Source organism: Perognathus longimembris, chromosome 2, assembly GCF_023159225.1.
Source record: "Perognathus longimembris pacificus isolate PPM17 chromosome 2, ASM2315922v1, whole genome shotgun sequence".
Taxonomy (NCBI): domain Eukaryota; kingdom Metazoa; phylum Chordata; class Mammalia; order Rodentia; family Heteromyidae; genus Perognathus; species Perognathus longimembris.
This window is the reverse complement of record NC_063162.1, coordinates 29,202,472-29,215,917: the sequence shown is the minus strand read 5'-3', so window position 1 is coordinate 29,215,917 and position 13,446 is coordinate 29,202,472. Positions and strand designations below refer to the sequence as shown.

The following is a 13,446-nucleotide window of genomic DNA, read 5'->3' as shown; positions in this document are numbered from 1 at the left end:
AAACACTCTTGCCACTAGGCCATATCCCCAGCCCCTGGCATGAAGCTCTTTACAATCTTTTTTTTTTTTTTTTCCAGTCCTGGGGCTTGGACTCAGGACCTGAGCACTGTCCCTGGCTTCTTTTTGCTCAATGCTAGCACTCTACCACTTGAGCCACAGAACCACTTCTGGCCTTTTTGTACATATGTGGTGCTGAGGAATTGAACACAGGGCTTCATGTATACAAGGCTGCAAGCACTCTTGCCACTAGGCCATATTCTCAACCCCTTTACAATCTTTTATGAACTTGATACATAAAAGATAAATCCAAATTCCTTACAAAGAATCTTTTCTATTTCTCCCATCTCATCACCCAGCAGAGCTAACTTCATTTTTGTTGTTGTTGTTGTGGGTCATGGGGCTTGAACTTTGGGCCTGTGTGCTGTCCCTGAGCTCCAGGCTAGCGTTAAGCCACAGTGCCACTTCTGGTTTTCTGGTGGTTAATTGAAAATAATAGTCTCACGGGCTTTCTTGCTAACTTTTTTTTTTTTTTTTTTGGTCAGTTCTGGGGCTTGGACTCAGGGCCTGAGCACTGCTGTCCCTGGCTTCTTGTTGCTCAAGGCTAGCACACTACCACTTGTGCCATAGCACCATTTCCGGCTTTTTCTGTATATGTGGTAGTGAGGAATTGAACCCAGGGCTTCATATATGCTAGGCAAGGATTCTACCACTAGGCCACATTCCCAGCCCCCAGCCTTTGCACTAGGTGCATCCTCTACCTGAATGGTTCCTCAGTCCTTATAGCTAACTACCACTTACTATCTAGGCCTCACTTGAGCTCCTCTTTAGATTTTTCCCTGGTCATCCAGTTAAGTGTGTCACTCTCTTTTCTAGCATTCTGTTCTGCATAGAATATAAACATATATTTGTGTTGATCTGTTTATTCTTTTTTCTTCTATTATAAAGGAAGTTCCCCCCCCCCTCCTGTATCCTGGGGCTTGAACCCAGGGCCTCAGTGCTGAGCTATTTTTGCTCAAGGCTGGTACTCTACCAGTTGAGCCACAGCTCCACTTCTTGCTTTTTGGTGATTGGAGAAAAGAATCACGAACTTTCCTGCATCTACTGGATTTGAATCTCAGTTCTCAGATCTTGGTCTCCTGAGTAGCTAGGATTACAAGTGGACACTACTGGCATCTGCCTTAACAATTTTTGTTTTTTAGATAGTCTATAGTAGCCTACACTAATGCTGAATTTGTATTCCTTCTGCCTCCCAGTGTAGATAGAGATTATAGGCCAATACCATAGGCAGAACTATTTTGGTCTCTTTTGAGGCCCTTATCACTCATGTAGTGGAGTCTTTAGTCAAAATGAATGCTTTACATGGTCAGGGAGGAAAAAAAAGCAAAACTTAGTTGTAATGGTGGGAGATAAATGAATGAAGCAGATGAAACCAGTGTGAAAACTATGAAGATACTTGAACATCAATTTAGATCTTGTGTAATATAAACAGTGCCTAGCAGTGTGACACACAGGCCCAAATAAATACTTGTATTATTACTAGCTTGGATCCTAGACAAATTACTCAAGAGCTTAGTTTCCTCACCTATAAAGTGAAAATTAAAACTTATAGGCTGGGATGTGGCAGAGCAGGTAAAACACTTTACTAGGGATGCCCAAAGCCCTAGGTTCTATCCCCAGCACCATGTCCCCCCCCTTCTAACAAACAAATAAACAAGAAAACCCTACCTCTCTGACTCCAGCAACCAAATCTCCTTACAGCTTTTACTAATTATGTGAGATAATTAAAGTCTTGTGGTCAACATATAGATTCTTACGTTTTCTCCAAATATGTAATAATTTTGTAGTTTCCCAAGTTTTTGTAAGCTAAGTACACAGGCTCATTTTATTGTCATAGCCCTTCCAGTGCTACTCATCAACCTTTTATGAATGCAAAATTGAGATGTAAACCTTTTCAGGTGATGGGAAGCCAATAGGCATGTTTTACAAGCGGAGGAGTAATATGACACACCAAGCGTTCTGAAGATTAATCTGTTAGTGGCCATAAAATGGGCCTGACTGAAGAGTCTGAGTAGGTATGGATTATTACCATAAAGTTTACAGTAATAAAGGGCATACACTGGGTGAAGGAACAGTGGCTCACACCTGCAATCCTAGCTACTTAGGGAGCAGAGATCTGTTGCAGTTCAACGCCTGCCCAGGCAGGAAAGCCGATGGGACTCATGACCAATTAAACACACACACACACACACACACACATACACACACACACACACACACGCCGGATGTGGAGTTGTGCCTTAAATGGTAGAACACTAGCCCAGAGAGGAAAAGATAAGGGACAGAGCCCAGCCCCTAAGTTCAAGCCCCAGTTCTGGCCGTGGCAAAACCAGGGGCAGAGCTACACAGAGCTTCTGGCAAAACAAAACGACCCAGAGAGAACCACTGCCTATTTGTCTCGATTCCCCTCCGTCCCACTGGCACTGTCACCCGGACCAGGCCCTAAAGCTCCTTCTGTTTGCTTGTCTGGAAGCCGCCTTGTTGAGAAGAGGCTCAGGGAGACTGGAACGGAATTAGAGACCAAGGTTTAGAACGCAGGCCAATTCTTCTGTTTCCTTCCTTAGAAAATTGGTGGGATCCCCATTTCACTTGTCTGCCTCATTTTAAGAGAAGAGACCTCTTAGATCACCCCTTCCCACACCAGCACAAACAACTCTTTTTCTGGAATCCCAGTGGCCAGGCCCAGTCGACCACCTCGACTCCTCTCCTTTGCTGGCTGCGCGCAGTCCCGCGCGCGGCGCGCTGACGTCACTTCCGGCGCGCTGACGCCCGGCCCGGCGTGTCGACGCCTGCGTCAGCAAAGAGCGGGGCTGGGGGCACCGGGTTTGAAGTCGTGTGGGTCTGAGTGCTGCCGCCGGCGCCTCCGTCTTGGACCCTTTGGCTCCCCGACCACGGAGGGGACGAGCTCGGGTAGACGGCTGGGCAGATGCCCGAGGGCTCGGGCCAGGACGCGCCGCGCCGCCCCGGCAGTTCCCCTCAGCTGCCTGGTTTGGGCCTGCGCCGCTCAGCTGCGCTCTGTGGAAACTAGCGCCTCTGCGGCGCGGCGCGTTGCTCGCGCGGAGTTCCGAACCGCCGGCGCCGGGCCATGGCGGTCTCCAGGTGGGTCTGACTTGTGATGCGCGGACGAGAAGAGGGGTAAGGCGAGGCACGGTCTCCTCCTCGCGCCGCGACCATAGAGGAGCCGTGCTCATTGTCGCTGGCCGGATTCCGGCGTCTTCTTGCCTAGAGTTTGGAGTTCGCCCCTCGGTCGGCGTGGGGTGGACTCGGGTTACGCCTCGGCGGTGTGCTCGAGGATGTCGTTTTCCTGTGAAGTAAGCACCTGGGCAACGTGAGGGCGGTTCCTTTCTTTCTCCTCACGGTGTTTCTCTTCTCTGGTTTCTCTTCACTCTCCTTCAGTGGTAGGAGACTCAATGTCCTAAGTCTGATTCCCTAACCTCCATTTCGTGGTCCAACCTGGCAGTAACTGTCGGAAGGTGGGGTGGGGGGGGGTGGGGATAGGATTGGGATCCCTATTATCTAAGAGTCCACCGCGATGGTGTTAATTTTTAATTTACAACTTTAGTGGTATGTTCTTCCTAAAGGCAGTTTCCTTAACTCTTTCCTGTTTAGCAGTAAATGTTCCCCCTTGAGCTCTTAAACAGGTTATTGTGTTTGCTCTTTCTTTCCAAAGATAACACAGATTTGAAATTATTTTCAAGTATTGTCCATCAGTGGGTAATCCTTAAGGAAACGAGAGAAATACTAATAAGACATTTCGCTGTGTATGTTCAGCAGGAAAGTTGTGTTATTTTTCCCCCTCCGATATGATAGACTAGTTGAGAACTTTTGAGAGGTTTGATTTTGGAGGCCCGATGTAAGTTGGGGGCAGTCCCTGGTGATTGTACTTACTAAGATTCACCAAGTTCTTTATAGATGGATGGGCTAACATAAATGGATGGGGTTCTCTGTTCACATGGACAGGAGGACAAAGTAATGGAAATAAGTAGTTTTCATTCATTTTTCTTCAGTTGAACATATTCCTTAAACACATGTGCCGAAGTTTTATCTGTTTTGTAAAAGAATAACCTATCTCTCACAGACTCCCTAGATAACTGATGAAATGGTGTGGGAGAAGCTCATGGGAGTTGAGTGAAGTGAGTTGCTAGGTACCGGTAGTATAGGGCATCTAATTTTTGTTTAATAGATAGGTTAATCCAGTGAGGAAATTCTTATTTCAGAACGCAGAACTGTAGTTTAAGAAAATACTAGAGGTATTTTAAGTTTCTGCATATTCGTATATGGTAAATACATTGCTACATACATTTAGATTTAGCATGAAACTTGTTTCTCCTGAGTTACAATGTTTAAGGGAATGAGGACTTTCTTTTTTGGAGAAGACTGTTTTTCAAAGTATTGGGTATAGCTTTTATTTATTTATTTTTGCCAGTATTGAGATTTGAATTCAAGACCAGCCCTTGCTGGGCTTGCTTCTTTGGTTGGTTCTTCATCTCTTGAACCATATTTCTAGCCTAACATTTTGGTGGTTATTTTGGAGATGAAGTCTCGTAGATTTTTCTCTCTAGACTGGCTTTAAATTACCTTCTTCCCAATATCAGCCTCCTGAGTAGCTAGAATTACAGATGTTAGCCACCTGTGTCTGGCTTGTATGTAGCTTTATAGAGAGAAAATGATAGTATCTAAAAAGTCCTACCTGCTTTGGTTAACTAATCCAAATAAGTTTAGGATATCTAATTTCTTTCTTCTTCTTTTTTTTTTTTTTTTTTTGGTCAGACCTGGAGCTTGGACTTAGGGCCTAAGCACTGTCCCTGGCTTCTTTTTGCTCAAGGCTAGCACTCTACCACTTGAGCCACAGCGTCACTTCTGGCTTTTTCTGTTTATGTGGTGCTGAGGAATCAAACCCAGGATTTCATGTATAGGCGGCAAGCACTCTGCCATTAGGTCATATTCCCAGCCCCATAATATTTTTATTGCCAAGATGATGTAAAGAGGGGTTACAGTTACATACTTAAGGTAGTAAGTATTTCTTCTCATAGAGATTTTGTTTTTCTTAATTCAATTTCCCCCAAGTTTTTGGGGGTATTGCCAGATACTTTTTAATTTATGGGTTTACTTTGGATAGCAGGTCATTGTTTTCAAGCTAATCTTTGTGCACTAAGCACATCCTCCCTCCCAACCCCTCCTCCCCTCCCCCTCCCCCCTCCCCCCTCCCCTTCCCCCCTCCCCTTAGCATAAGTTAATGTTACTAGAGTAAGCTAGTAAACACAGAGGTGGCCAGGCACTGGTGTCTTTCTTCTGTAGTCCTAGCTATTTAGGGCTCTGAGATCTGAGGATCATGGTTTGAAGCCAGACTAGGCAGAAAAGTTCATGAGATTCTTATCTCCCAATTAACCACCAAAAACCAGAATTGGAGCTGTGGCTGAAGTGGTAGAACCCTAGGCTTGAAGGGAAAAGCTAAAGGATAGTGCGGAGGCCCTCAATTCAAGCCTCAGTATTAGCGCCCTGCCCCTCCCCCCCCCCAGTTATAGTTACACATAGTCCTTTTATCTTCCTATACCAGTTATGACAGCCTTCCATGTCTATCATCAGTAGTCCAAGATATCTGCAACAGAAGTAGCCTTTGAGCCAGGCACTAGGGACTCACACCTGTAGTCTTAGCTACTCTGGAGGCAGACATCTGAGGATCAAGGTTTGAAGCCAGCCTGAACAGGGAAGCCCATGAGACTTCCCCCCTGCCCCCAGGTCTTGTGGTTTGAACTCAGGGCCTGGGCGGTGTCCTTAAGCTTTTTTGCTCAAGGCTCCTTAGCATTCTACCCCTTTGAGCTGCAGTGTCACTTCCGGTTTTCTAGTGGGTAATTGGAGATGAGAGTCTCTCGACTTTCCTGCACACTGTCTTTGAACTGTGATCCTCAGATCTCAGCTTCCTGTGTAGCTAGGATTACAGGCGTGAGCCAGCAACTCCATGAGACTCTTATAGTCCATTCACACATTAAAAAAAACCATAAGTGGAGCTGTGGCTCAAGTGGTAGAGCGGTAGCCTTGAGCACAAAAGCTCAGGGACAGTGCCCAGGCCCTGAGTTCAAGCCCCAGAACCAACACCAAAAGAAAAAAAGCTGTTCCTCTCCTTCCCGTGTCTCACTCCAAGTTTATCATTCACTTCAGCCATATTAACCATGCTAATACCCAAATTTTTTAAATTAAATTTTATTGATAAGGTGATGTACAGAGAGGGTATAGTTACATAATAAGGTAGGGATACCTTATTATACCTTGGGTATAATACCCTTATGATACCTTGGGTAGTAGTACCCAAATTTTAACTCTTTTTTTCTGCTTAAGATGCATTAGTTTTCTGTTGCCTTCCAACTTATTTTTCTGCTGCAGTCATTTGGGTGGTATATCATTTGTGGACTATGCAGGATTATCAGTCTAAGCAGATTGGCTGAGGATAGCATACTTGTCTCTTATAGCTGATATTCCCCACCCCCTGCCTTAGGGTATGTTCAAGCTCTCCAACAGTTTATCAGATCCTTTGTGATTTGCCTTTTTTTTTTTTTTTTTTGCCAGTCCTGGGGCTTGAACTCAGGGCCTGAGCACTGTACCTGGCTTCTTTTTGCTTAAGGCTAGCACTCTACCAGTTAAGCCACAGTGCCACTTCTGCCTTTTTCTATATATGTGGTGTTGAGGAATTGAACCCAGGGCTTCATGTATGTGAGACAAGCACTCTGCCACTAAGCCATATTCCCAGCCCCTGTAATTTGCCTTTTGTTTCCACTTGTTCTTTGTACTTTCTGTGCTCTTACCTTCTTTCTTTCCTCCTTGCCTTCATACAATGTGTTCTTCTCTCCCACCTTTGCTTCATTCTTTTTCCACTTGGAGAGCACACTTCCTTCCAAGCTTCAAGTCTGCTTAATTTGTGTGTACATATGCACTAGTCCTGGGGCTAGAACTCAGGGCTTTTTGGTGGTTAATTGGAGATAAGAGTCTCACAGGCTTTTCATGCCTGGGCTAGCTTTAACCCCGGATCCTCAGATCTCCACCTCCTGAGTAGATAGGATTATAAGCTTGAGCCACCAGTGCCCAGCAAGTCTGCCTAATTCTAACCTTAGGGTTTTGTTTTTTGTTTTTTAATCTAAACATATGCTACTTTGTTCAGGGAAGACTTCTCAGGTTTTATTTTCACTTGTGCTTCTTGTAACAGTATACCCTTGTCAGTCATAATACTTATACAGAGTAATTGTCTATCTCTCTTGCTGGATTAACATAAAGGGTGAGAGAAAGAAATATGTCCAATTTCCCTGTTCCCAGCAGAGTGCCTGGCTCCTAGGGAATGCTTAATTTTTTTTTTCTCCTTTTTGGAAACAGTCTTTTTCTTTTCTTTCTTTTTTTTTTTTGCCAGTCCTGGGCCTTGGACTCAGGGCCTGAGCACTGTCCCTAGCTTCTTTTTGCTCAAGGCTAGCACTCTGCCACTTGAGCCACAGCACCACTTCTGGCCATTTTCTATATATGTGGTGCTGGGGAATCGAACCCAGGGCTTCATGTTTATGAGGCAAGCACTTTTGCCACTAGGCCATATTCCCAGCCCAACAGAGTCTTAATGTTATGGCCACATTCATAGATCTAACCCCTTTGCTCAGATGATCCTGTCTTGGGCTCCTTTAGCTGACACCATAAGACTGTGCCACTGTATCCAGCTGATACTGTATCCCCTGTATCCCCCAGTTCTGGAGTTGGAACTCAGAGCTCTCAGTGTATGTTAGTCTAGCATCATATCAATCATATCACTAAACCAAACCACTAGCCTTCACATTTTCAAAACATTAATGATTTTGCTGCTTGCTTTAATAACTCATGATTTTATCCTAATCAGTGCATAGTAGAATATTTCATGTTTTTCAGTGAGAGCCTCTCAGTTTAGCTTTGTTTTCACTCTATTGCAGTGCCAGGGAACAAACCCAGTGATAGTCAAACACTATTACTGACCTGTATCCCTAGCCCTTTGGGTTTTTGAGACAGGATGTTGATGTATAGCTCAGATTGAACTGGTTGTTTTGCCTTTACCTCTTAAGTGCTAGACTAGGCTAATAGGTATCTGCAACAACACCTGGAGCCTAGCTATAGTTTTTCTGTTAAGGATTTTTTGTTTGTTTTTTGGTGGTACTGGGGTTTGAACTCAGGGCTTCATGCTTAGCTAATCTGCTCTCTGCAACTTGGGCTACACTTCCAGCCCAGTTTTGCCTTTAAAAAAAAAAAAAGCAAAATATAGCTTTGAATATTGTCCGTGTGTGTGTGTGTGTGTGTGTGTGTGTGTGTGTGTGTGTGTGTGTGTGTGTGTGTTTCTGATCCTCGGGCTTGAACTCAGGGCCTGAGCTCTGTCCCTGAGCTTCTCTGTGCTCAAGTCTAGTGCTCTACTGCTTTGAACCACAGCTCACTTTTCATGCCTGAGTTGGCTTCAAATCATGATCCTTAGATCTCAGCCTCCTGAGTAGCTAGGATTATAGGTATGAGCTACCAGCGCCCAGCTTCTTTCTTTTTTTTTTTTTTAAAGGGATTTTTAAATTTGCCTGTTGATGACGCATGAGGCAAGCACTCTTGCTACTAGGCCATATTCCCAGCCCATGTTGACTTGCAATCATTTTCTTCTTACATAGCCACTTCATTATATAAAGAAAATTTCAAGAATGTAACAGATTACTTTTCATAAGTGATCATACTATAAGTTGATGTCTGAAGTATCTGGACAAGTTTTAGGATTTAACTGATTCAGAAGGTGTAGGTTTCTGTCTGAAATACATCTGACTATTTGAAAATGACAAAATAGACATACCTTCTTGTAGAAACAGACTGCTAATATGAGTTGAACTTTAGCTTTGTTAATTTTCACTACTATTTTGTTAATTCTCAGTATATACCAAAAGGAAATTTCTTTAAAAAATTTATTATTATAAGGTGATATGCAGAGGGGTTATAATTATATAAGTCAGGTAATAAGTACATTTCTTAAAAATTTTGTTCTTTTGCCAGCCCTGGGGCTTGAACCTTGGACCTGGGCTCTATCTCTGAGCTGCTTTTAAACAGCTCAAGGCTGGCTGTCTACCATTTGAGCCACAGCACCACTTCCAGCCTTTTCTGAGTAGTGTATTGGAGATAAACCAGCACCCGGCCCAAGAATATTTCTTTTTGGGCAGTGTTACCCCTTTCCTCGCTCTCTCCTAGTTTTCCCCTCCTGTCCTCACACACAAGTTGTATAGTTCATTTCAACATAGTGTCTAGTGGGTATCACTGCTGCATTTGTTCACTCTTTGTCCCACCCATTTCTGTGTCCATCCTTACCCTCCCATGGACAGATAAAGGAACAAGACAAAAATAAAAGAAAACAAAAACAGCAATAAAGAAAAAAACTGTTAGCTGTGCTTTGGTGGCTCATGCTTGTGCTTGTAATCCTAGCTACTCAGGAGTCTGAGATCAGCAGATTATGTTCAAAGCCATCCCAAATAGGAAAGTCCAAGAGACTTATCTCCAATTAACCACCAGAAAACTGGAAGTGAAGTGGTCCAAAGTGGTAGAGCACTGTAGCCTTGAGCAGAAAAGCTCAGGGACAGTGTTCAGGCCCTGAGTTCAAGTCCCACCCCCAACAAAGAAAAAAACACCTCTTAGCCCTGTGCTAGTGGCTTACATCTGTAATCCTAGCCACTCTAGAAGTTTAGATCTGAGGATGTGGTTTTCCAAAGCCAGCCCAGACAGGAAAGTTAGTAAGACTCTTACCTCCCAACTAGCCATTAGAAAACTAGAAGTGGCACTGTGGCTCAAAGTGATAGAGGGCTAGCCTTGAGCAGGGGGAAAAAAAAAAATCTCAGGGACAGCACTCATGCCCAGAGTTCAAGCTCCCAACAAAAAGAAAAAATCCTCATTTCCATTTCCTGGAGTTCATTTCAATAAATATTATTTTGTGTGATCAGGTGCACATTGTGCCTTTTCTAAGAAAGTTTCTTGATGGGGGAAAGTTCAGTGGATCCTTCCTATTGACAGGGAAATGCTAATGCTTAATTACCTATCTAGGACAACACAGGTATGCTAGGGAGGCAGGCCTCCTCCTCACTTACTGTTGGTGTCATTCCAGTAACAGCTGGCAGGAAGTATTTTTATCCAATATTCCATTCCCTAAAACATTTGGAGATTGTAAAATGCCTGGAAAAAGTATACATGGTAGAAGCCTTTTCATCTCACCGTGGTAAATTCTTTCTTATTGCTTAGGGTTTTTGTTGTTGTTACTGTTTATTTCTTTGCCTCAGAGTATTTGTATGAAGCTTTTTTTTTTTTAATTTTGAGGATCAAATCTAAGGCCTTGCACATGACACTGAGCCCTGTTTTTGTTTTTCATTGTGGCAATACATAACAAAATTCACCACTTAAATTGATTTTAAAAAGTTATGTAAGTCTGGGTGCCAGTGACTCACACTTGTAATTCCATCTACTCAGGAGGTCAAGATATAGATTAAGGTTTTAAACCAGCCTGGGCAGAAAAGTCCATGAGACTCTTAACTCTTAAAAAAAAAAAAAAAAAAAGAAGCCAGTTAAGGGTGGGCTGGGAATGTCACTTACTGGTGCTTGCCTAGCATGCATGAAGTCCTGGGTTGGATTCCTCAGTACCACTTTAACAGAAAAAGCCAGAAATGGTCCTGTAGCTATGGTAGAATGCTACCCTTGAGCAAAAGAAGCTCATGGATAGTGCTCAGGCCTTGAATTCAAGCCCTAGGATTGGCAAAAAGAAAGCAAAACAACAACAACAACAACAGATTAAAGCCTGGCTGGAGGTATGGTTTGAGTGATAGAGCATCAGCCTCAATAAGCAAGCAAACAAGCCTAGCAAAACCCTGAGTGAAAGCCAGGTAGTAACAAAGAAAAAGAAGTTATAATTTTATATAGTTTTTAAAATGTAGATTATTTCAACTAACTGGATTTTAGATTAGTATTTTTGTGTGCCAGTATTAGGGCTTGAAATCAGGGTTTAGATGCTGTCCCTTAGCTTTTTCACTTCTGGCTTTTTGATAGTTGATTGAGATAAGCTTCTCTGGCACTTTCCTGCTCTGGCTGGTTTCAAACCTCAGTTCTCAGTTCTCAGCCTCCTGAGTAAGGATTGCAGGCATGAACCATTGGCACCTGGCCAGATTAGTATTTTTATCTTTAAAATACATTAATGCTAGAAGCTGTAGGTTGTTTAAACAGGGATGGAGGGTAGGAAAAATGTATAGAAGGAAATAGCAAAGCTTGATTATACTTTTTCATCATTCATTTACCCATTATTTACTGAATGTTTTCTATGTTTTAAGTATCAGAAATGTAAATAAAGATAGAGTGTCCATTCTCAAGAAGTTTAATGTTTTGGGTGAAAGGTATACCTGACAGTACACACCTGACTTTGATGTGGTTTCACATCTAGTTTATTCTTAGTGCTCATGTGATAATCCATTTTCTTGTTTAGAAGAGGATAGCATGGCATAGTTTCACACCCATAATATGAGCTTTTAAATTTTGTTTTATATATGCCTGTCTTGGGGCTTGAACTCAAGGCCTGGGTTCTATCCCTGAAATTTTGTGCTCAAGGCTACTAGTGTTCTACCACTTGAACCACAGCTCTCCTCCTGGCTTTTTTTTCAGAGGTCTACACAAGAGGCTTCCACCCTTAAGTGTCCCCTGAACAACCAAGCTTTTATTTTCCCCAAATGAACTCTCCCTTTACATATTCTTGTGTTCTTGTTCCCTCTCCTAGCTGTTTCTTCTTTGAGAAAAATGATTAGACATCTCCTGCAGCCTTATCATAGATCTTTATTCACAGGGACTCAACATATTTACTTATGAGGAAGTAGTTCAGATTAATGATTTTGCTTTTGTTATAGGCTTGACCGTCTTTTTATCTTACTGGATACTGGCACTACTCCAGTTACAAGGAAAGCTGCTGCACAACAACTTGGAGAAGTGGTGAAGCTTCATCCTCATGAACTAAATAATCTGTTATCTAAAGTAAGAATTCACTTTTTTTCTTAGTATAATATTATTGTAGAGTCTGTGGACTGGAAACAGAACAAAGGCTGATGTCCATCTTAAGTAACAATTTTAATAGTAATTTAATAGTTCTCTAAGTAGTTTTAAGAATCTTACCACTTCTGATTGTTGTATGTTTTTTGTTGGTGGTGATGGTAGTGGTGTTTGAACTCAGGGCCTGGGCACTATCCCTGAGCTCTTTTTGCTTGAGGCTAGTGCTCTACCACTTTGAGCCACACCCTCAACACCCTGGTTTTCTGATGGTTACTTGGAGGTAAGAGTCTCATGGATTTTCCTGCCTGGGCCAGCTTTGAACTGAGGTCCTCAGATCTCAGCCTCCTGAGTGTTAGGTTTTTAAAGTAGGTAGCCGGTAAAGGAGAATGCCACGCAATATTCAGGCAAGAGAGAAAGAAAGTTTATTACCAAACTGCTGGCCTGTGATCGAGATGATCTATGGCCAGAGAGAAGGGAGAGAGAGGAGAGAAGGGGGAGAGAAGGGAGAGAAGGGGCAACCCCACCTAGCCCTAGGGCAGGGGCAAGGGGTGTGGCCAGGTGGAATAGGATGTGACCTCATGGAAAGGAGAGGTAACCTCCTTCAGGTCAGCTGGTTACCCAGGTAATTGAGTGGAGACTTAATGAGGTGGGGGCATCTGCATGGAACCTTCCAGGGATGGACTTTACACTGAGTAACTAGAAGTACAGGTGTGAGCCAATGGCACCAGGCTTACAGGTTTTTTGTTTGTTTGTTTTTGTCCTAATACAGGGGCTTCTTCAGCCATGAATCTCCAGTTGCATCTTTTTGTTGATTAGTTGAAGATAAGAAACTCTTGAATTTTCTCACTAGGCTGGATTTGAATCTTGTTTATCAAGCTTGGATTATAAGCATGGCTGAAGGCAACTGGTTATTTTTTTTTTTAACTTAAAACCAAGTATTAATTGCTTAAGGAATTTAATGGTACAGAACCTTTGCTTATGTCACAAATATGAATTGACCCAATTTGGTAATGAACTAAGTTGTTCATCTGGTTTGTTAGTGATCTAACTTGTTCTTAATGGATAATAATTAGTAATGGTAGTAATTGGACTATATAAGAAGTTTCTTGTTGGCCAGGCGCTGGTGGCTCACCTGCAGTTGTAGCTACTTAGGAGGCTGAGATCTGAGGATCATAGTTTGAAGCCAGCCAGTACAAGAAAGTCTGTGAGACTCTTATCTCCAATAAACCACCAGAAAACCAGAAGTAGAGATGTGGGTCAAAGTGGTAGAGTGCTAGCTTTGAGCAAAAAGAGGCTCAGGGACAATGACCAGTCCCTGAGTACAAGCCCTATAACTGACCAAAAAAAAGGGGGGAG

At 43.0% G+C, this 13,446-nt stretch overlaps 1 protein-coding gene across 1 annotated transcript in view; it reads left to right on the top strand.

Annotated features, from left to right (window-relative positions):
* Positions 1-2,849: 2,849 nt before the first annotated feature.
* The window catches only part of Btaf1 (B-TFIID TATA-box binding protein associated factor 1), an 84,592-nt gene continuing 73,995 nt past the window's right edge, over positions 2,850-13,446 (top strand). The window contains exons 1-2 of the mRNA XM_048338693.1: positions 2,850-3,156; positions 11,952-12,075. Coding sequence (XP_048194650.1) covers positions 3,143-3,156; positions 11,952-12,075 — 138 coding nt within the window. The 5' untranslated portion in view covers positions 2,850-3,142. The remainder of the gene's footprint in view (positions 3,157-11,951; positions 12,076-13,446) is intronic.